The 24714-nt window shown below is 34.0% G+C and overlaps 2 protein-coding genes across 2 annotated transcripts in view; both read left to right on the top strand.

Annotated features, from left to right (window-relative positions):
• Positions 1–11795: 11795 nt before the first annotated feature.
• The window catches only part of LOC139691703 (uncharacterized), an 88225-nt gene continuing 75306 nt past the window's right edge, over positions 11796–24714 (top strand). Inside the window, exons 1-2 of the mRNA XM_071589551.1 lie at positions 11796–11832; positions 12231–12443. Coding sequence (XP_071445652.1) covers positions 11797–11832; positions 12231–12443 — 249 coding nt within the window. The 5' untranslated portion in view covers position 11796. The remainder of the gene's footprint in view (positions 11833–12230; positions 12444–24714) is intronic.
• LOC139691665 (zinc finger protein 121-like) lies at positions 16481–17286 on the top strand. The gene is made up of 2 exons (XM_071589509.1): positions 16481–16736; positions 16812–17286. The coding sequence occupies exons 1-2, from the start codon at positions 16557–16559 to the stop codon at positions 17187–17189; spliced, it is 558 nt and encodes a 185-aa protein (XP_071445610.1). The 5' UTR covers positions 16481–16556; the 3' UTR covers positions 17190–17286.

Here is a 24714-nt window from a genome sequence, read left to right as displayed (position 1 = left end):
CAAATTTAATGATCTCAATCAACAAAAATAATGCATTAGACATTGACAAACAGGCTCCAGGGCCAATGAATATTAAACAATTCCTGTTTTACTTCATGAGCGCATTAATATCTTAAGGGGGTTGATTACTTCTTTTGTTTATCTAGTTACATAATCAAATTTATTCAATGTAAGGAATTTATCTTGACTCTCTTCATAATTTCTCTCCATATATGCAAATGCAAGTTATTATCTTAACAACCTTCATATAATTCTTCAAAGAATGCAAAATTACTCTAAAAGACCCTAATTAGGACTTGTTTACACACAACTTTATCAAATCTAAGCTAAGAAATTAAAGAAATCCATATTAAAATCCTTCATAATGCCTTAAATTAGGGATCACCATTAGAATGTGATTGTAAAAATAAATATAATTACAAACACACTTTATTATATCCTTGGTCAGTTTCTCCTGTAGCAGCCAAAAAGGATCTTGTTTCTGCTTCCACCTTAGATGACACTAAGTTACGTGTTTAAATGGTCATTGTTTCAACCTGGATAAGGATTAAGTGACTGTAACAAAAGTATTTATCTTTATTGATCAAAGAGCAGCAGTTATGACTGAAATTGTGGTCAACAAAACATACAAATAAATAAATTTATTACTCCATTGAATATTTATGCATGTACTTTATGATTGTGAGTTGTACAGAGCTTGGCAGAACAACAAACTCACCGGTCATAGTTAAACATGTTTTTAGTCCAAATAAGAATTAAAATGGGTCAAAAGATTCAATTCTTTATCATTTATCATGCTAAAATTAAATTAATCTATTCATACATCAGTTGTCTTTTTTACAGAAATGTAAAAATATTATAAACTTACTATGATGTGCTTCTATTGACTTCCTTTCTATATACATGTCAAAATAATTCCTTCGTCGTTGATGAGGCCCCACTTTATTGAAAATAAAAATATGTGGTTAAGTATAATATAAACCTTTGATTGGTTTGAACCTAACAGAAATCATTTTATTACTCATTTGTAAACAATTATTGGCTTTGTACATACATACTACGACCCCACTTTTTAGAAAATTCTATATTTGTGATAAAGAATAATATAAACCTTTAAATGGTTTGAAGTTAACAGTAATCATTTTATTACTCATCTATAAACAATTATTGGCCATGTACATACATACTACTTTAAGTTGTACACCCTACTTCCAAATCATATTTTTATGATTACGAAAAGAATCTGTAATATTGAATCATTCAACTCATGATAAATGAATTATGGGCCAATTAATATGGGGAAGAGGGAGTAAATAAGGATTTTATCACAGTATTGAAAGGAGAGAGTAACTTGTCTGAAAGTATTCTCGAATTTCTTTTAATCCTAATTCCAAGAAAAAAAATTCTTTAATTTTTAAGGAATATTGGCAGTTTAACTTTGCACTTAGCTGACAAGATACATTTGGTTGTATAAGAGAGAATGAAGAGCAATGGCAAATGAGTAATAATAGTTTATTTTCAGGAAGAGGAAAGGCCTTGCAGTAATGGTGGCCCTTTAATGTACGTTAACAAATGAAATACAATCAAGATGTATTTTCCGATTCCATCAATATGTATAAGTAGATTTTTTTGCATATATTTTGAAAAGATAATATTTTGAATAAAGACCAAATTATAAAATTGGGAAAGCATGAGTCTAACAAGTTTATGTCTCAGACCGCTTACAGGTACAAACAGAGAAAATATGGCAGTATATGGCAATGTATATTAAAATTTTGTCTGTGATACCAACATATGTAACAAGCATTTTGTGGAGAGCTTTGAAAATTGAACGTGGCGGCGGATGGAGAAGAATTAGAGGTTAAAAGGAAAATCAATTGCAACGAGAAAAGGAGATTGAGGATTGTTTATTCATTAATTTTGTTTAGACTTTTAGTTTCTCTGCCTTCACAGGGCGTACTTCTATTGCGTGAGCTTTGAGGCTGTCTTTTTATTTAGATATCAAAGGCATTTTTTGCTGTAAACATGCATACTCATTTTTGTGATACATCTTTAAGAGACCAAATCACAATATGAAAGGTTTAATTTTAGGATGTCCCCTCAAAAATTAAACACTGAAGGTCAAAATACTTAAATTCTAAATAAATATGCCAAATTTAGTTAATGCATATCGATGATCAAAACATACAATTTTCTCTTTTAGAATTTTATTACTTAATAAACAATTGCACAATTTCTAGTCATTATACTACCTAGAAATATTTATACCAGGAGCCTATTTATTTATCATAACATCACTTTAACAAGATTAAAGACTCAGGCCTTTCACTTATGTTATCCCATATAACTACAGCAATATGATACATTACATCACTTGCAATTTCAGCTCTTTTATCCTCAGAATAAATAATTGAGCTGCAAAATCTATACTTTTCTAAGTTCTATTTGGAATAGTAAAAAAATATATCTTTTAATGCAACAATTTCAGAGGGTAAAAATCATTCGCCTTGACTGGGATTCGAACCCAGATCCCTCAATATCTGGTCAAGTGCTTTAGCCACTTAAGCTACCGAGGCGACCGTTAGCGGATGACTCCATTAAAAGTTACTGTTGCGGTATCTCCCGCAGTTTCTTTGGAATGTATCTTTTAGTTTAATTCTGACCTGATCCCTACATTTACCTGAATCATTTGGGACCACTCCATCCTCATTTCCTGAACTGTTATTGTCAGGTGATTCTCCTTCCTCATTATGCATTCAATTATGCTAAGATATTTCCCCCTATTCCACATTCCGAAGAAACAGACATTTATAAGGCTTAACTAAAAAAAGTATAATGGGATCTATGAAAATGACAATACTTAGTGATTAATAAAATAATGAGTTCAGTCATGACCAATTATTTAATGAAAAAAATGGTCAATTTAGTTAGTGAAGCTTTTAATTCACCTAATACCAAGCCTTATATTTAATCATGTGAACCTAATTATTGGCGCAGTATTATTAAGGGGACATATCCTTATCCTGTGGCACCTGATTTCCCAATGAAATATATGGGACACTTATTATTTTGATTACTTTTTGTTTAGCAAAAAATGATGAAAAAGAATTATCTAAAAAAAGAGGTTCCATGTTGTCTTGCAAAACTTTTCCAAAAGTGTTAATTTAGAATATTTATTTTTCAAAAAAATATATTTTTTACAGGAACTTTTAGTAGGAAATAAGAGCCAACCCTTAACTTAAACAAAATAATAAATATATCATTAAGCAAAAAAATTCTTTAAAAGGTCAAAATACAACTTTCATGCTGCTGCTATTAATCAAAAGCAAACAATAAATCAATAACAATTGATATGGCAACACATATGTCAGTGAACTTAGGGTAATGTCATTCCCTAGTTTTGGCAATGGCATATTTTATGGAGCATACAGATTGCTATTCTATTAAATAACTGTAATTTTTTCTTGGCTTGCCAAGTCTTTTCTCTGGAACAGGGATAGGGACCGGCTCCTTTACCCTGATGTGTTGGTGAATTCCATAGTCGGGCTTAGTACTGGGTGAAATCTACTGCTTGCTAGCATACAAACCTTTAAGTTGATTACAGTTTATAGATTAACCTCTTAACCACTTAGCTGCATGTTTAAATATACTATATATATGCATGCATACTGTATGTATATAATTATATGTATGTATTTACTGCTTAGCCACATACAAATAGGTAAATATATAACTCTCCTAAATGAGAGCAGTTCAGTAAGTACCCGTGTTTTACAACAAAGGACATTTCTGAGGGAAGTATATGTTTTTACTGTGTGCTGCCATTTATCAAATGACGGGAAATAAATTTCAGAATGATTTAAAGGTTAGTTTGGATATGGCAGCAATTTGAGAAAGACATGCTTCGTGATTTTTGCTGAGATGGAAAAAGAGTGGTATTACTCAGTAGTTCACTTTTTGTTTTTTGATTCGTTGAAATGCAAGGAGATAAAAGCAAAGTTGGTTGCTGTTTATGGGTAAATTTTGCCAACCATGATCACAGTTAAATATCAGTTGAATGAATTTTAATGTGGACAAATATCTGTTTTTGATGAGAAGTGACCAGGACATCCAGCAGACATGGTCCCTCAAGCAAGTCTACACCATGGTTTCTCATGGTGCACAAAATAGCAGGCATCATGGGTGTGTCAACCAGAATGGCAATACTTCACATGATAAGAAGGGGATGAAAAAATTGTTGGCCCAATGGTTGCTGCATTTGCCCATTGTGGACAACAAGCTGATCTGGAGTTGTCGCCACCAAACTGCATGAGCTACATTATGAACTCCTGGCAAATCCCTCTTATTTACCTGATCTGGCTACATGTGCCTTCTTTATATTTCTTAACATGAAGAAATGCCTTGAGAGAGAAAAATTCAGCTCAAATGAGAAAGTTATCGCTGAGACATAGGCATATTTTGGAGATGTTGACAAATCCTACTTTTTTGGAGGGGTTAAAAAATTTGCCCCATTGTTGGGAGAATTATATATTTTTAAAAGGGGACAATGTTGAAAAATAAAAAAAATTGTTTGAAATGTGGTTTCTTCATTTCTAACATGGGTACTTATTGAACTGACCTTGTACATGAAGAAAAGTTGCAAGAAACTTTTTTAAGGAAGGGACGGAAGGAACTAAGGAAATTATTTTAACAGAAGAGACTGAGGATGCTGGATGGAAAGGATAGGTTTGGTATGATATGGAAAAGTAAAAATTGGATGATGGGTTTCTAGAAGGATGGGAATAACATGTAAGGTGTTGGGGATAGAGGGGATTATCATTTGTGAATGATCTGCAAAATTGAAAAAAAAACACCATTTAACTTTTGTTTCCAGAAGTAATGATTATGTATGGAAAACTTATTATTCTGTATAAATCTGAGGATTTGATGGAGAGAGGTCCTTTTGAAAAGGACAGCATAGGTTTGAAAGAAAAATATCTCAATGGTCTGGGTAATTACAGACTATATCTTTTTATGGACTGGTAGTAAGGAATGGACCATTTGGTTGGATATGGATAGCAACTGTTACAATATAAGCATTGCTCTAAATTGTTCAGTTGCGTATGTACGAAGAGTAAAATATGGGTTCAGGAACATCTCAATCAGTGTAAATACTTTGCATGAGGCCGGACATGATTATTAATTCAAATATTGAGGGATGTGACACACTGTCCAATATTAGAGGGAATGGCAAAGTTGGTGATTCAGAAGATAAACTACATTATTGGAGGTCATGATGAGGAGGGAAATGGTGAGAGAGTTAAAAACTGTATGGGATATGGGTGAGATTCTGGTTTTTAAAACAAATATTTTACATTTGATTTTATTGCAGGGAATGGGAGTTATTATTATAAGAGGTTGAGATGTTAAGGATGGGATTGTTTGATTTGAGGTTTGATAAGTTGGTAGGGCATTTGAAAGTTAACAAGAAGCATTTAGGAAAAAGAATAAAGAAGGAACTATCATGTTTGAGGTAAGGCTAGAGATCTCTAAGGATTGATCTGTCTCCCTGATTCATGAAATCCCCTGGTACTAACCTAGGGTATGTGGTAGGGAATGAATGTAATAAGGAATAGAAACCTTTTAAATTTTGTTGAATGGATCATTAAGCTCTGGCTCTGTGTTGCTTGGAAACATAGTCATTGAAACAAGAGGAGAAACAAGAGTTGATTGCTTTTGAAATGAAGGTTTGGAAAAGAAGGTGGAATGGACAGAAAAAAAAACATAATAGAAAGTGCTATTTGTGGAGAGAAAGTGGACTGTAAGGATAAACCCAAAGGAAGCAGGATTGATGGATGGTCCTCATCCAATGGCATTAGTCCACAGAATTTGCCAATTGGCATGCATGCAGACTACATCGTGAAAAATAAACTTGACTTATATTGCACAAAATGTTAAAAAAGAGAATAAAGTGTTATCAAAGACATTGCTTTGGCTTTTACAAATAAGGAACATTAACAAGTTCCTTGAAATTTGGTTTTGACACATACTGTTGGTATACCCAATAACAGTTCTATCTCACTGAATAGGAAACACTGAGGGCAATGAAAGGGTCTTGCCTAAAGAAAAGTGAAAAACTAATAGGCATGAGACCTTACCTTGTTCCTGCAACAGATCCATTCCCAGGCATTTATCCTCTTGAGGAATGTCAAAATGAAGGTTTTCCTTAATATCCACTTCCTCATTAAAGGATAATGAAACATCTCCATCTTCCAATGGTTCCTGAGAAATTTCAAAATGACAGTCTTCCTTAATATCCACTTCCTTATTAAAGGATAATGAAACATCTCTATCTTACAATAGGTCCTGAAAGACAAACATTACAGATAGAGTGAGATCTCATTACAGAGAGATGTGTTTTCATAGAACAATAATGACTAACGAAAGTGTAAATATTCTCCTAACAACTTCTACAAAAAGGAGAATGGGAATTGAATTGCCTAATGGTCAAAAACATACAGAGGAATGAAAGCATAACAAACAATCAAGTGCAACCATCAAGATAAAAGGGGGGTTTCAAGAAAATAAACAGGAAATTTTATTCCAAAGAAACTGAAGGAGATGCCACAAAAGTAACTTTTAACAGAGTCATCTGCTAATCTGCATTTCAATGCAACAATTTCAGATTGTAGTGGCATCTCTCCCAGTGTCGTTGAAATTTGTCAATGTATAAATGCCATAAGTGTTTAAAGTTGGCTTTAACCTTGTGGGATGTGGCACGTTGTGCATAAATACCAATGCTTGTGACATTGTATGCACCATAATTCAAAACAACATCTAGTTCCTTTAAAAGCCCCAAAATTTCAGAGTTTAAGAGGACGCCTCAGTAGCTTAAGGGGCTAAAGAACTCTACCGGATATTGAGGGATCTGGGTTCAAATCCCAATCAATGCGAATGATTTTTACACTCTGAAATTGTTGCAAGGAAAGTTTTACCTTAAATAGGCTACATTACATATCCAGATGGTTAATTGTGTACACATTGTTATACATACACACACAACATTATATATAGACACTCATCAAATTCTTTGCTTCTACATTACTGCACCAATGATTTTCACCTTCCTGAATGCATGCAACCATTGGCAGTTCTACATCCCTTTCTGGAGGAAAAGAGCATCCACTAAAAGTGTCAGCCCCTTCTTTTACAATAAACAAGTCATCTTGGACATTCATGGCACTACTGCCAACAGTGTCAAATTCGAATGCATCCTTATCCAAGTCTTTCTGATTCTCAGTGGGCAACTAATGGAAAGCATAAACAGGTTATAATATCATAATGGCAGATGATAAACATTTACAAATAAAAGCATCAGGACAATACATCTTTCCAGTTAAGCAAACACTAGAAACAGCAGTAAAAAACTTGATCACGCCAAATGATATGAGATGCTGCAGCATTACTCAAAGCCCATAATTTGCATGACCTACCACAAACCATATCCTCTCCTAGCCTCTATGCACCTTTGTTGTCATTGCTCAGGGCATCAATCTCCTTATTATAAAGCATTAACACAGCAATCAATGGGAACCTCCACTTGGCAGATGATAATGTTATAGTTCACCGAATGTTAACCCTCACATGTCATTATGTGAAATTCAGCCATTACAAGTGTATTAATAATTGGGAGTAAAAAAATTATTCACTGTGCCAACAATGATTTTTCAGGATTACATCTGGTAACAAAATAAGATTGAAAATGCTGAAGTCCATGGTATAGAGTGACTATAGTGGTGTGTGTACAAATCCAATTGAAGTCTCCCAGTTGGCGATTCAATATCTATCACCTGAGGATCACACCTCAATCTACCACTTATATTTCTTCTTAATCCCATTTAAAAAGCAAAGAAACATCCTGCCTTGATAACATTTAATAAAACCCTTCTCAATTCATTGGAAAAACCTTTAGTATGAGGGAATGTCATTGATGGACATTGACCCCACCAAATATGCAAAATTAAATATCAGGGTGGCCAAATTATGATTTGAAAAAGTAAATATAAGCCTAATCAACATAGACCTAGCAAAAGATAGAATACCATTGGTAGAAGTACACAGAACTGACAGACTTGATTATTGATCAGGTCTTAATGCCTCTGAGCAATCATGAGGAATAAATTGACATAATATACCATCACATAGAAGACATAATAGGGTATGTTTCACTCAGGGAAACCCTTGATAGTGACTGCAGAGAAATATGCAATACTGTGCAATGGAAGAGATGGTGATGACAAGGGAGACTATGGTTTATGCGCAACTAATGCCTGTAGGGAGAAAGAAATTGAGTTCTGCAGGAGAGAGACAGCGGATAGTCATCAACAAACTTGGCAATGACTAACCAAAACCAAAAAATGTATTTGAATACAAGGAAAAGTTATTCCAGGTGACTCAGAAGATTATCAGTAAGATTACTTATTATATTCAAGAAAACATTTCCAAATCCATTCCAGAGAATATGCAATAAAAGATTCCCTCTAGCTCAAAGCTGTATTCGTTTTTGATATTGTTCAATTTAATGAATTAATATTATAGAATACATGTCCGTTTTTTTTAACTTTTTTAAAACGAGGAAAGTTATCTCTTGTTACAAATTTTCCTAGAATATAAAATTTAGAAACTTTGATTTTACCCCTTTTTAGGATTGGGTATCTTCGCAACACTTAACAATAACTGGCATTGATCATGACCTTGGTGATGACAAAATTCTTTTCCCGCAGATTCGTTTTCGCAGAGGAATACAGTATTCGTTGTTGATACAGTTCAATTTAATAAATACAACTGACCTCCTCTCGATTGGTTATCCCCTCCTTCGTCTTAAAATTGCACCCCTTTTTCATGCGATCATAGAAAACAGACAAACACTCCCCATATTGACGCTTAAATAGCCGGTATTCAGTCAGTAACTCCATGCAGAAAGAACACACCAACCAGGGATGAATTTCATCCTGCACAACCTGATTAAATATTTCATAAACAGATATTTACCAAATAACGCACTAAATCTTCTGGTCTTAATATCACCATTATTTTACGAAATAGTGTACGCGACATACAAACGAACTTCTATCTCGTATAAGATTTTTTACGCACATAACATACTAAGCACTGAACACAGACAACTAAACTTACTTTGAAATCTATTAAATCTTCTATAGTCTTTTGCAGCATGATTTGTAATTTAATATTCTCGCCGAAAACATTGATCAACAGTCCACGACTGTTTCAACACAATCTGCACACTTCAAATTCGGCTTTACCGCACATTAAGAAAGTTTTAGACTATTCCGAATAATTTATTTTACAATGTTACCAAAAATAATTCTGCAATATGTCACAGTTTACTTGAAATAGAACTAAAGTTTATTAAAACAGGCGATAACTCAAAGTAAACAACTCAACAGCTGGACACTTGCATTCCGTTCTTCATCTGTCACACTCTTCAATGGAATTGAGTGATATGGAAAAAATGATCTTAATCCGATCAGATATATGTCTGGGTATTTCAATGTAATCAAGTAATTAAGGGGAGGAAAAATAATTCCGTTTTATATCATTTTATTAGTTGGTGAAGAATGACCGGCATTCTTTGGTATTATATACAAATCGAAAAAACTAAAAAGGTCTAATATGTTCCGATCATTCATTTGAAAGACCTGGATCAATAGATTCAAATACGTTTTGGTGATGATTGCTAAATGTAAGAATAACCCAGTATTTATACATGCGAAAGTTATTGTGCGTTGTAGACATATAGTGTATTAAAAATATTACAAGTTCCATGCTCCCGTCTCTTCATTCTGTTCATTCCTGAATAAACATCAAAATAAATCTTCAACCCGTAGGAACCGGACTTTGACGAACTGAATCTTTGTCTGACGATCTGAATCGATGTCAAGTTAACATTGAACGTTGTTTGTCATGGTTAATCAGATAATTAAGATCTCAAAATAATCTTAAGGTAATTTTAAGTGTCAACGTTTCGTGATACGTCTAATAATTCCCAAATATGTTCATATGTTCTGACCCAGATTCAGATCAACTATACTCGTACCATTCCTTTGATTTACAATAAATACCGCAGAAAAAAAATGAACAGATGAAGAACCAAACGCATGTGCCCAGCTGGGAAGTTTTTTTGTTTACAAAGGTTTTTTTTATCAATTTTTGAACAGTAATTCAAGTAAATTGGGAACGATGTTATCATATATTTACCGTAAGGTTCTTCAGTAAATCCCTGTCCGATTCCTGTGACACTCCATCCTGCTCAAATCTATTTAGAAAAACACCTATTCCGCCTTTTATTCATCTCTTACTGGATTAGACGTGATTCACCGGGTGGGATTCGTCAAATTGTGTAATGTGAGGAATTGTGATCCTCTTTCTCCAAAGAGTCGGTCATTTTTATCGACCCTTTGGCTCTTGCACATGAACTGCTGTGTTGAAGAAAAAAGAAGAAGAATGAAATGCCAATCTCAAGTTGTCGAAGCATTTCTGATGTTGTATTGTGTGAATAATCGAACTATTTCACGTAATTTTTGACTGATGTTTATATATTTAACGTTATATTGTCCGGTCAATCATCCGCCGTAATCTTAAACGTTCATAATGTGTGATAAAATTGATTTTGTGGTATGCAGATTGTGTTTAAACAGTGGTGGGGTTCTGATAAACATTTTCGATAAGAATAATAAATCGGAATTTATGTTGGAAAACACTATAGAGGATTTGATAAATGTAAAAGTAAGTGAATTGTATGTGTGATGTCCTTTCTAAAATATTTTTTGAAGATCTTCGTTGTACTTAAATGCAATTAGTTCTTGGAATACGTAAGGTATTGGGGAAAACTATAGTGATTAGTAGACAGGAGAAGATTTCAGCATTATAATGTCAAAATATTGATTGGATGTATTTTATCAGGTTGTGGAGGATGCAAATTATCCCTGGTTGATTTGTTCGACCTGCATCGAGAAGCTTACGGAATTCCGGCTATTTAAGCATCGATGTGCAGAGTGTCTGTTTGTTTTCTACAATCGTATCCAAAAGGGGTTCAATCCTGTGACGGACGGCTGGTTAACTAATCGACAAGAGGTCAGTTGCATCCATTAATTTGAAAGATGTAACAAAATTATATCTTGCCCCAAAAGAATATATTTCATTGGAAAGCTTGGAAAAGTGATTTTGTTTAAATTACTGTTTATTTCACCACTCCCAAACCGACATATGCAAAAGCATCCTATCTTTTATTTCAATCATATTGCATCTTCAATTACCATGTTCCCGCACATTTCATACCTGCACTCCATGTCAAAGTAAATGCGATCATTTTTTTGAACATCCTTTCATTACGCCCTGTCATATCTATGTATAAAATAATTCAAATGATTCAAAAACCATTCTTATTTGACATTTTCACACACTTTAAACAGCGGGATTGGGTTTGATTCCCTTATACTTCTTAATGGGGTCCACGGTAATAGGTGAATTTAACATAATGCCATGAAGGACTTAGTATTGGGTGAATGCTACCATCACCTACCAAACCAACTGAATTTGATTACTGTTTTTATTGTTTATAAGGAGGTGAGTGATGTCCTGACCCAAGACAATAATAATCCTAGAGAGCATATGGTTGATGGTACATCAGACAAAGTGTGGGCTTCAAGTAGTACCGTGGAATCTGCTGTACATTCCGTGGGAACAGCATCAGTTGAGATGAAGAACCCATATTCACCAGTCCATGGAATGCATTTTATGGCCATGAATGATTGCAATGAAGTGAATATTGAGGTGAGTGAATTGAGCTGTTATCCATTGCAATAATAACCAATTCTATTTTGCAAATTAATATTGTAGTGTCTTGAAAGTTTAAGTTTTTTTTTCTTAAGCATGGAGAAGAAGTGCAATAGGTATCAATGGCTCTGGCCTTTCAAACACCTACACTGAAATGGTGAACCATAATATGATAATGTTTATTCCATTGAATGAAGGTGGATGCATGCAATTTAAGCACCTAAAGTCATAATCATTTTCTGTTTAATGAAATAATGGATTCCAAAATTATTTTCGAGCAAGACTTACATAACAAAGTTTGACCAAAAAGATTTTTTGCTCTGAATCACTTATTTTGAAATGTTAATAAAATACCATTATTGAATAATGATGTTTAATAATGTGCTTTGAATTAGTTTCCTGGTGAGATCAAGAAAGAGATTGAAGATGAGACCATCGCCAGTAATGCTGTTGACGGTAGTGAGGTGGATGTCCAAGATGACATGATCATTGTCAAAGAAGAAATTGACACTACCAGTGGATGCTCTGTTCATCTGAAAATTGATACTGGCTCATCAATGCAGGAAGGTGACAGTCATTGGTTGGACAATGAAGATTCAAGCCATTTGGTGATTGCATCTATTCATTTCAGGAGCATAATTATCAATCTACACTTTAGATCAAATTTTCTTTTCAGTTTCAAAGTGGTGTTATCATCGACAAATGTAATGAACATTTCAATTTTCTCAGACTGATTGGGCAAAGATCACGTAAGATAAATTTTGTCTGCCAGATTTTGTGTATAGGGTCAAACTTATAACCATAATACCCTCGGTCAATAAGAAGCAGAATGAGTCAGAATTCTTTAAATGCTCTCCCATATATATATACAGGGTTTATTCCAAAAGTAATGCAATCACATTTCCCATGCCACTCCTATTGAATAGAGTGGATTTAAGTCACTGTTGGTAAGAAGGATGGTCTCTAAGCTATGCTTCAAACCAGTTTCAGTGCTCTCCAAGTTGTGGAAGCAGCAGGACATCAGTTATTGTGCGCCAACCAGCAATCTGTATCTACTGTAAATTTGCTGTAAATATCATGGTATTTACTTAATGGTATTAGTGTATATAAACAAGACTACTGCTTTTGTTGTATAAGATGATTGCAATGGTCTGCATATGCAACTCTATTCAAATGAAAATGACAAAAGCATTGAGTTACTGCTCATGATAAAGGTGGTGTATTCAAATAGGTAAATGTAGAAGTGATTTGTCAGTTTTTTAAGAAGAGATAAGATATGCCCAGGATTCTATACCGAATAGAAGCGTTAGGATAGATAATGGCTATTATGTAGCATTATATGTATTAGGTTAGTGTGAAAGTTATGGCAGGATTTAATTTTCAGAACAGGAAATAGACAGCTTGTGCAAAGTAATGACTGTTCAGGTAAGCCAGAATTGTAGACATGCTAGGTGTTTGCTGGGATGACTTAGCATCTCTACATAGAAATCATATTATTTGTTCTTTCCATGAAACAAAATTTATTATTTGTAGCCAGGTATTCGATGCATTGGTTAGGCTGAAAGGCCTTTAATGACAGGAGCACTCTATCTGTCTGTTGCTTGACAGTTTTTTAAGGTTTTTAATCACCTTAACAGAGAAGTGGTCTTCAAAAATTGGTAGTGGGAAGCAGGTTGATTAAGGATGGGATAGATAAGGATCATGATGGTTTTGGTAAAATTGTATTATTTATGTAGAAGAGAGAAAGGGTGATGTTTAATTGACTGACGTACTGAGCAGGGCAGAAGTTAAAGTAAAGGCTAAGTTCAAAGATTGTTAAATTTTATGGTATTTGGTCAAAGAAGTGATGATAAGGTAAGGGCTTTTCAGGCAGTTTGGTTCAAAGAGAGAAGTGTATTGGGTTGAAGGTTTGAGAATTTTAGTATTCGGCAGTTTTTCAGGGTAATCACTTTTTCTGAGACAGTAAAGTAGCTGGTTGGTGTATTTTTAATGGAGAGGAGTTTTCTTGTTGAAACAGAAGCTACAGAACGAGTCAGAAGGAGATGAAGGACTTTGCATGTGAACAGAGGCCACAGTTGGAGATAAAGTTATTGTTGATAGTTGGTAAGTTTCATTCAGACTGAGTGAAAATTATATTTCTAGGGGTGAATGTTGATAGCTCGGAAAGTTATATTAGAGTCAGATATAGATGAATTGAAAGATTCTGGAAAAGAAGAAGAAAAAGACATGACAGTACAGTGGGGATCAAGATGGTGCGGGGGCTAATGTACTGGCTTCCCACTCTGAGGGCGCGGGTTCAAATCCTGGCAGTGTAGAATATTTTTCAGAGGTATCTCAATCCCTATTTAAGGTGCTTTGTGGAGGGCAATTGAGTGAGTATGCATCCATCAGATGGGACGTTAAGCTGCAGACCAATTGGCACCTTTCATAATGAGTTGGCTAATGCAGATGCTGGGTTTCTCTCCACCCTTCAACCTTTCCTATCTATCCCCTATGGTGCAAATGACCTTGGCTGTTGGTTGCCTTCCCTGAATAATACTACTTGATTTCAAAAGCTCGTTTGTTAGGTTGAATTGGGATGAACTAGAGTAAAATGCAGAAAATAAGAATGGATAGGATAAACAGAAGTCTAATCATTTATCAAGTAGAGGTAGAAGTACTCAGAGATGAAGTGGGACTTAATGTAAAGTATGTCACTGGATTTTGTTTTGTTAGCAGTCCCAAAATATTTATTTGGTACTTATGTCCATCCATAATCTACCTAACTGGTAATTACCTAAACAAAATTAAAATGCATATGAAGTTATTACATGTTTGCAAACTATACAGCCTTGTTTGATGGATTCTTATAATCCGTTCCATTGGACAGAGGCCATAGAAATATTATGTCTCAAGGGTCATTTCTGTTCATCATTTTTTTAAAACAAGTGGTTTTAAGAGTTTTTCACCCTGTAGTCATATGTAGTTATTTCTCTTGTGTTTCTCAACAGAACAGAGTGATAACTTTACAGAAAGTCTCTGATTATCTCTGTATTCATTAATCCTATCATCCTAACCAATGCAAGTAAATTATTTGAAGAAAAAATTTTTTTCAAGAGGTATTAGCTAAAATATTATTTATTATAACAATTTAATGTATGCCAGTTAACAATTTTTTCATCTTAATTTTACAAATAACCTGTTATTCAAACATTTTTCATGGATATCCTGAAAATCTGTTATTTTTTTCTTTGATCTTGCAGGATAATTTGGAGGATGCAGAAATAAGTATGCCCTCCGAGGAGGAAGTAAACATTAAGGAACATTTTGATACTGAAATTCCTCAGATGGAAGTAAGACTGGAATGGGAGGTGTTGCAGGAACAAGGTAATTAGAGCTGAGGACTGTGCTATCACTTCACCTTTGCTACTTTCTAGTGTAATACAACTATTGTTGATTAACCCTTGCAGTACCATTAATGTATCTTGGAAAGACTGAGTTAACTTTATAGAATTTTATTTAAAATATCTGAAAGACCATTTAAAACAGTATGATAAATTGCAAAAAGGATGATAATATTGTCATCCCTTTTTTGCAATTATTTATAACATATTTAATATTATTTTAGAAGCTACTCAGACTAGATCTTTTAATAATCTTGCTGCGTTTTCAAGCCATTTCTTTGTTTGCTTGATTATTCTGATTTTAAATTTAATTGCTTAGGACTTATAAATGAAATAACCCAAAACAACCATTTTGACTTTCAATATCTTATGTTTTTCCCCAAGTAAGATCTAAACTTAGTGTGAAAGGCTGAATTTAGCTCCCTGTAACTTCTTTAGGTTTCTCTGGCTCAAAAGAGCCTTGAAAGGAAAGCACTTGCCACTGAGGAAGGTAAAACCAAAATGGCTAGATAGCCTAATTCAGGTCAGCATTAGTTGATGACATGCTTTGTTCCTCGGATTGAAGCACAGCTGATGTTGCTAAAATGTATACATAGAGTGATGAATTTCTACAGGAAAAGACTAGACATACGTTAGTATGCAAATTCATGTACACATATGTGATTCAATGTGAACATGCATATCTATAATTATAATTTTACATTAATTAGTATATTCAAACTTGTGAAAACAATTTTTTCATCAGAAGTATTTATTTTTTAATGAGTATATACTTTACCTTATGCTTCAAATCTTTCAGATAAACACCAAAAACAAGTAAATGCAGGGGATGATGCTTCAGCCTCTCAAAGCTATATGTGTGCAACTTGCTACAAGGTATTTGAACAAAAGGACCTTCTCAAAGATCATGTAATGCATAAGCACCTTAAGAAAATGATGCAATTCAGATGTGATGTTTGTTTGGAGGCATTTAAGAGAAAAATTGACCTTGCTAGTCATATCAAATTGGTGCATGCTCTTAAGAAGAAGCACCAATGTGAATTCTGCTCCAAAAACTTTCCATATTTAAGTAAACTCAAAATCCACATGTTGACACATACTCGGAAAAGACCATTTCAATGTGCATTTTGTTTAAAAGGTTTCGCTGGAAAGATACATTTAAAGAAGCACATGTTGACACATACTGACAGAAGGGAACACATATGTGAGATCTGTTCTAAAGTATTTACTTGTATTGGTACTTTAAAGAGGCACTTGTTGACACACACTGGTGACAGGCCTTACAAGTGCAGGATATGTCACAATACCTTTACCAGAAATTTTACCTTAAAGACTCACATGTTGACACACACTGGTGACAAGCCACACAAGTGCCAGTTGTGTCTAAAAGCATTTACTGTCAAAAGCCATCTAAAGTCACACATCTTGACACACACTGGCGAAAAGCCTTACAAGTGCAGGATATGTCAAAAAACTTTTACCCATAGTAGTAGTCTAAAGACTCACATGTTAACACACACTGGCGAAAAGCCTTACAAGTGCAGGATATGTCAAAAAACTTTTACCCAGAAGTGTCATTTAAAGACTCACATGTTAATACACACTGGTGAAAGGCCATATAAGTGCAGGATATGTCACAATACCTTTACCAAGAATTGTATTCTAAAGACTCACATTTTGACACACAGTGATGACAAGCCATACAAGTGCCATTTGTGTCTAAAAACATTTATTGTCAAGAGCCATCTAAAGTCACACATCTTGACACACACTGGCGAAAAGCCTTACAAGTGCAGGATATGTGAAAGAACTTTTACCCAGAGTAGTGGTCTAAAGACTCACATGTTAATACACACTGGTGAAAGGCCATACAAGTGCAGGATATGTCAAAAAACTTTTACCCAGAAGTGTCATTTAAAGACTCACATGTTGACACATACCGATGAAAAGCCAAATATGTGCCGGATATGAGATAAAGAATTCACTTTCAACAGTCAGCTTAAGTCTCACATGTTAACACACTAGTGAAAAGCCATTCAAGTGCATCATATGTTCTTAAAGGTTTACTAAGAGTAGTTATTTAACTCTTTGCTGTCCAATATTTATTTCGGAATTCCAACAGTCTGGTCCAAATTATTTTAAGAAAAAAAGAAATAAAACGTCAGATGCTAATGTTGTATATTTTATTGTTCAGATTTGCATTTTTTTAATGTGGGTTTCCTCTTTATTATAGTGTAGCACATCAAATGATTTAATTTATTCTTTAAAATCTTAAAGCGTGTTATATCTTTTGAAGCAATTTCCTACATGTAGTCCAGGATTATGGTCACAAGTTTCACATATATAGATTGTTTCCCTTCTTCCACCCGGCACATTTCTTTTCGAACACACAAGACAGTCTTTGTGCTTTCCCTCTGGATTCGGAACAATTATATGTAGCTTCCCATTTAGTCTCCGCTCCTTGTCTGAATCGGAAGTTCTTCCTCTCTTGGTTGCAGAATTTCCCTGGCTGAAGTTGCCAACTAGCTCCATCTACAACTGCCTTCTTAATCTTAGGTGACTTATAGGTTTTTTATTTTGAATCTTGCAGTTTTCCTGGTAAAGGATATACCCATTTATTATTGATACCTCCATGCCCCAGAAAAACAGCTTTCACCACCACTTTAGTCTTTCGAAGGAAGCAGTAGGAAGAGGTATATTGATCTGCAGTGTCCACTGCACCCATATTTTTTGTATAGTGCACAACGACACTTGGCTTCTCAACCTCTTGAATCTGACAAGTTCCCTTTGCTTTCCTTGAAACAGCCTCCGAAGATGATGTGCTCCAAGTACTGAGCAAAGAAACAACGCGTTTAACGTCACAATTTAATCCAAATCATTCCCGAAGCTGCAATCTTCTTCACTAGACAAATCTGCAAACTCGTCATCAACATCACACATATAGTCATCTTCGTCACAACTATCAGCATAAATTTCTTTTCTTATCTCATCTTCATCCATTTTTGAACCACTAAAAATAAGAAGAGAGCTTGTAAATGAAATCCATAGAAATGAATCACTGGTATAAAAAACAAAGAAAACTGACTTTACTATGCATTATGTGCGCAATATTTGGAACGGAATAATAATACATTCTAATAATTAGGTAATTTTACAAAAGAACTAACCGATAGTTTGCAGAAACCTCCAAAGTTAGTTGAAAAACACTGAAAAATAATGTCAACCATGGCTAAATTGCATCAGCTACGATCGTAAACTATGCAAAATTGAACATCACGTGTTCCATTGTATTCATATCCTTAAAAGGTATTACATCCAAGAAAGACACGTGGAAAGGTTTAAGTAGGTCTAAGAAGTACAACCAAATATTACCAGATGGTAGAACCATACTGATAAGGCGTATAAATGCCGCACGCAGCTCTGTCGAGCCTGACTCGACGTTGGACCAGATACTTACGTTGAGACTGTCGAGTCCGACTCGACGTTGGACCGCAAAGGGTTAAGGCTAAATGAGGTACCAGGCAGAGATAAATCTTGATAGATTAATCTTAATAAGATCATTTGCTATTGTCAAAACATAATTCATCTTTAACCTTTTCCCCAAATGCACCTTCATAGCTTTCAAATGCCCCATTAACTAATGTTTCAAATTAACCAATCCATTTCTAAAATCACCAACCCATCCCTATGCCACTCACCAGTCCCAGGCTCTATTGAGAGAAGGTTAGCATTGGAGCAACATGATGAGGCAATAAGGGGTTGTGGGAAGAAAGGTTTAGATCTACTAAGCTGACATGTATTTATTGGGGTTTGTTGCAAGAAGAGAAACTATGAGGACATTTCTTAGGGTGGGAGTAGGCAAACAGATCAGTTGATATCATAAGGCTTTTTAATTGGCAGGTCATCTATAGGTGAGAGATGAACATGGGGGCTTTAAAAATGAGGTACCATTGTTGCAAAGTGAAATAGGCAATAGATCTTTCAGAAAGGATTTCAGTCTGTGGGATCCCAGGAAAAAGGTGATACAAAGGTTGAATCCTATATCAGATGTGTGGCTTTTTCTGTAAATTGTGATGCTGGGTGAAATGGTTTATTTTATTCTCTTTGAGATTTTTTGGGTATATCTTTATACCTTTTTGAGGAGTACATTGCATAGATTATGGGGTGTTTGCTAAGGGTGACTGTAACGTTATAAATTGGTGGTCAGCAGAAAGTGAGACAGCAAAAATTTTGTCATTGTCAAGCACTTGTGGTCATGCTCTTCATTTTATGCAAGGGAATGGATTACTAACTTGTTCAATCAAATAAACAAACTCCCTTACCCCTGTTATTCCACCTTCCTCTCTTTTATCCAATCTTTTTACAACCAAACAACAATTCCTTGGACCAGTGATCTTCTATTACCATCCTAGAATCCCAATTGAGCCAACAATATAGAGGTAAGACCTCATAAAGCTTTGTTTATATAAGATTACATATTGTTCTAAAAAAAGTTAAAAGAATTTCATGAGAAACGACCCCTTAAGTATCATATGTTGACCCTTATTGGGGAAAAGCCTAGCAAATACGAAAAATTTTTCAGGATCAATATCTGAAAAGAGCAATACATGGAATGTTATATGTGAATCAATACTGGGGAATCAAAGCCTGCACATTTGTGAGGTCTTTAAGTGTTAGCAGTACCTCAAAGGGCACATTTCCAACTATAAAGAAAAATCCCAGCAATGACATATTTCTTCATGGAAGAAAATATTGTTAAAGATAGTTCAATAAGTATCTGTGATTGATGACAAAGGGTATTCCTGAGGGAAGTGTATGTTATCATTGTGTGTAGCCATTAATCAAATGATGGTTTAACAGATTTAAAGGCTAATTTGGATTTCACAGCTCTTTGAAAAAGAGATGTAACCTGATTTTTGCTAAGATGGAAAAAGCAGTATTCTTCAGTAATTTGCTTTTTTTGAAATGCAAAGAAATGCAAGGATATACAAGTAAATTTGGATGCTGTTTATGGTAACATTTTGCCATCTATGGCCATAAAAAGATATTGGTTGAACAAATTGAAGTGTGGGAAGACATCTGTTTTTCATGAGAAGCTACCAGTACAACTGTCGGATATGATTACCAAGGAAATCATTCAAAAAGTCCATGCCATGATTCTAACTGATCAACAATTGAAAGTATGCAAATTAGCAGGGGCCATGGATGTGTCGACTGGGAATGGCAAGTAATATTTTACATGATATGTTGGTGAAGAAAAAACAGTAAACCTAATGTGTGCTGCAATTGCTAATGGTGTACAATAAGCTGATCCACCTGTCAACTTTGAAACATAGTTTACATCAATTTAAGCAAGATCCAAAGGTGTTTTTGTGTTGAGTTATGAATGTTGATGAAACCTGGATTCATCCGGATGGTTTTTGGGATGCAAAAGGCATTAACCTGGTGGATTATTTAGAAAAAGGAAGAATGATTACTGGGAAACTCTACAGTGAGTAACTGAACTGCTTTAAAAAAAATTGGAGACATGGCTGCATTTGGCAAAGAAGAAGGTGCTTTTTCACACCAATAATGCACCAGCACATTCATCTGGAAATGTTACCACCCAACTGCATGAACTACATTATGAATTGTGGCCATTCACCTGGAAAAAATTTAGCTCAAACTAGAAAGTTATTGCCAAGACAGAGGTCTATTTTGGAGAGTTAGATAAAGCCTCTTCTTTGGAGGGGTTCCTTCTGGGCAAACACTGCCTAGGCTGAATATCAGTGAATGGAGCTAAAAGGAAGAGGACTCATTTTTATAAAAAAATATGAATTAGGAACTCAACCTATAAATACTTAATTCTTTTATCCTTAATTTAAAAATAAAATAGGTATAAATTTATGTATTAATTGCATCTCTGTATTAATATTACATGCAACAGTAAACTGCAATATATATATATATATATACACATATTTATTCAATTGGCATTGTCCTGTCATATTTATTTTTATGAATCAGGTTACTAAGCTGTAATTTGCTTTCATGATATAAACTAGGTGATTGAGACTTACTTCTTACATTATATTTGATGTTTCATCGAGTTAGTTTTCACAGAGAAACAGCTTCAACCTAAAAGGTGGGTAAGAAAGATGTGATATTTGAGTTGAACAATTTTGGATTATTTTGAAAAATTGCGATGACCATGTCCAGTTTATCTTCTTACATTAGATTTCTTTGCAAAAAAAGGAAATTTCCTTTTCTCTGTGTCTTGTCTCTTTAAAGCAGATGTAATCAGTTTACAATAGTGAGACTGTTTCATTGATGCAGAAGTTGTAACTTTACCCTTCATATGTCTCTGTTAAGTTATGGTGATTAAAATATTTATTATCCCTACCAGAAAAGATATTGAAATTACTTAAAAAGGATATGTAAAAAGTGCTTGTTAACTTTGTGAAATGGATAAATAATGGGACAATTTTTTAACATTAAGCTTCATTGCCTTTTTAAAGCTCTCAAGTTGAGTGGCAATATTAAAAAATTCATTTTGCTTCAGACCAAATCACAAATTTTCATGATATTTTTATTTCTGCTAGTTTCTGTAATTTTTGTAGGAGAAATTGAATTTTTATACATGTTGAGGAGGAGATGGTGTGTAAAATAAATTTGGATAAATACCTGGCAAGGTATTGGAATTCTTAATTGTTATATAACCTGGTGATACAAAGGTTAAATCCTATTTCAGATGTGTGGATTTTTTCTTTAATATGTGATGTTGGGTAAAATGGTTGATTTTATTATCTTTGAGATTTTTATGGTATACATTTTTGTGGACATTACATTGTCTAGATTATGGGATGTTTGCTGAGGGTGACTGTGATGTTGAAAATCGGTGGTCTGCAGAATGTGAGAGAGCGAAACTTTTGTCATTGTCAAGCACTTGTTGTCATGCTCTTCATTTTATGCAATGGAATGCATTACCAACTTGTTCAATCAAATAAACAAACTCTCTCACCCCTGTAATTCCACCTTACTCTCTTTTTTCCTATCCCTTTTCACACAAACAACCATTTCTTGGACCAGTGATCTTCTATAACCATCCTAGAATCATAATTGAGCCACAAATGTCAAGGTAAGAACTCATGAAGCTTTGTATGTACTAGATTACATATCATTTTAAAAAATATTAAAAGAATTTCATGAGAAACGAAACCTTAAGTATCATATGTTGACCCTTGCTGGGGAAAAGCCTTACAAATACAACAAATTTCCAAAGATCAATATCTGAAAAAAGCAATATATGGAATGTCATATATATATCAATACTGGGGTGAAGCCTGCACAATTGTGAGGTATTCGGGTGTTAGCAGTACCTCAAAGGGCACATGTCCAACCACAGAGAAATATCCCATCAATGAAATATTTCTTCATGGAGGAATATTTTGCCAAAGGAGGTTCAATAAGTATCTGTGATTGATGACAAAGGGTATTCCTGAGGAAAGTTTATGTTATCATCGTGCACTGCCATTAATCAAATAATGGCTTAACAGATTTCAGACTGATTTAAAGGCTAATTTTGATTTCACAGCCATTGGAGTAACACATGTTTCCTGTTTTTTGCTAAGATGGAAAAAAGAGCAGAATTCTTCAGTAATTTGCTTTTTTGGGATGGGAAGAAATGCGAGAAGATATAGGTAAAGTTGGATGCTGTTTATGATGACAGTTTGCCATCTATGAATATCCATCGTTGAAAAATATGGATTATTTTTAAAATTTTGATGAACATATCCATTTTATCTTCTAACATTAAATTTCTTTGCAAAAAAAGGAAATTTCCTTTTTTCTGTGCTTGGTGCCTTTAAAAGCAGATGTAATCAGTCTATAATTGTGAGACTGCTTCATTGTAGCGGCAGATATAACTTTACCCTTCATGTCTCTGATTAGTTTTGGTGATTAAAATGTTATCCCTACCAGAGAAGATTTTGAAATTGCTGAATATTATATGTAAAAAATGTTTGTTAACTTTGTGAAATGGATAAATAATGAGACAATTTTGTAACATTAAGCTGCATTGCCTCTTTAAAACTCTCAAGATGAGTGATAATAGTAAAAAAAATTCTTTTTCCTTTGGGCCAAATCACAACTTCAAACATTTCATTATATTTTTATTACTGCTATTTTCTATAATTTTTGTAGGAGAAATTGCATTATTATACATGTTACTCAATGCTATGCAAGCAAAACTTCCCATAACCTAAAAATCAATGAAGTACTTGAAATTAGTTCTTTTAAACTCATTTTTTGTTAATTATATTGCTCTCTGATGTCATTCCATATTTGTTCAATTTAGTATGTCCTTTGCTATCCATGAAATCTATATTCTAAAGAATTATTTTACTGAGTAGAAAAGGTGATGGCATGTAAAATAAATTTAGATAAAAACCCTGGCATGATATTGGTATTCCTAATTGTTATATAACCTTTCAGTATAATCCTTTTTCATCATACATATTATTGTTTGGTAATCCCTAAACCAGTTCAATGCTTTTAAAGTCAGTGAAATTAGCATCATTTTGCCGGCTTTACTGAACACATCACAAGACAACTTCATTGGGTTTATGTAAATTAAGCCAAGGTTTGATACAAAATCATTTTTAGTATCATAAAACTGTAATTTGGCTGTACAAGTATCCATTTTCAACTTCTGCTTAGTTCAACAACTTTAAGTAAATTTTAACTTAAAGCATAAGTCTAACTAAGGTGAATGGAAATAATTTTCTGCCTTTTAATCTTATTGTAAATGAGTAACATGAAAGTAATATAATGAGTTACAAATTAAATTATTTGAAATTGGCTTTGGGCAAAGTTATTTAAACCTCTACTTTATCAATTCTTTAGTAATACTGTTTAAATTTTAAAATAAGTATACCTGCAATAAGGAGAATTTCTTGGCGTTAATGATCAATTCTGGTCACTTACAGTGCATGTACATACAGAAAAATAGCATAAGTGACAAAATTCTCTCATAAAGAATGACAATATAAGATTACCAGGTCCTAATTTACCATTACACAGGGGTTAGATTCACACCATACCTAGATCTCTACACTTCATCCATAATCATTCAATTTTTTAAAAATATGAATGAGTATTTTAATGGCAGACCCCTAGCATTGGAATTTCCTCAATTGTTCTGATTTTTCAGGAAAACCTTTTTTAAAGCTGGTTACACCTTGAAAATGGTTTGTTTTTAATCCATAAAGATAGAAATGCTGGTTTAAGTAAGAAAATGCTCAAGGATTTTTAATGGTAACATTTAAAAATAATAGGGATTTTTTAGAGCTGAATAGTAATGCAAAATGGTTTTTTGTTTTCATAATATTCTTAAAATTAGGTTAAAATGGGTGAACCTTTCTAATAAGCTGACTCACTCATGACAGTTTACTCTTGGCAGCTGTTGTAGGCAAGCAAGTGTATGCTGATAACTAATGTACACATGCCTGTAGATCAC

Source organism: Hetaerina americana, unplaced genomic scaffold, assembly GCF_022747635.1.
Source record: "Hetaerina americana unplaced genomic scaffold, ioHetAmer1.1.p SCAF_39, whole genome shotgun sequence".
Taxonomy (NCBI): Eukaryota; Metazoa; Arthropoda; class Insecta; order Odonata; family Calopterygidae; genus Hetaerina; species Hetaerina americana.
Note: the sequence above shows the minus strand (reverse complement) of the source record. Positions and strands in the feature narration are given on the sequence as shown.

Bases quoted from the DNA above. Each gene is read 5' to 3' on its own strand.
- LOC139691665 (XM_071589509.1), top strand. From the start codon at position 16,557: ATGTTGACACACACTGGTGACAAGCCACACAAGTGCCAGTTGTGTCTA. The intron at 16,737-16,811 runs ACTGGCGAAAAG...AAGACTCACATG, and splicing joins AGACTCACATGTTAACACAC to TTAATACACACTGGTGAAAG.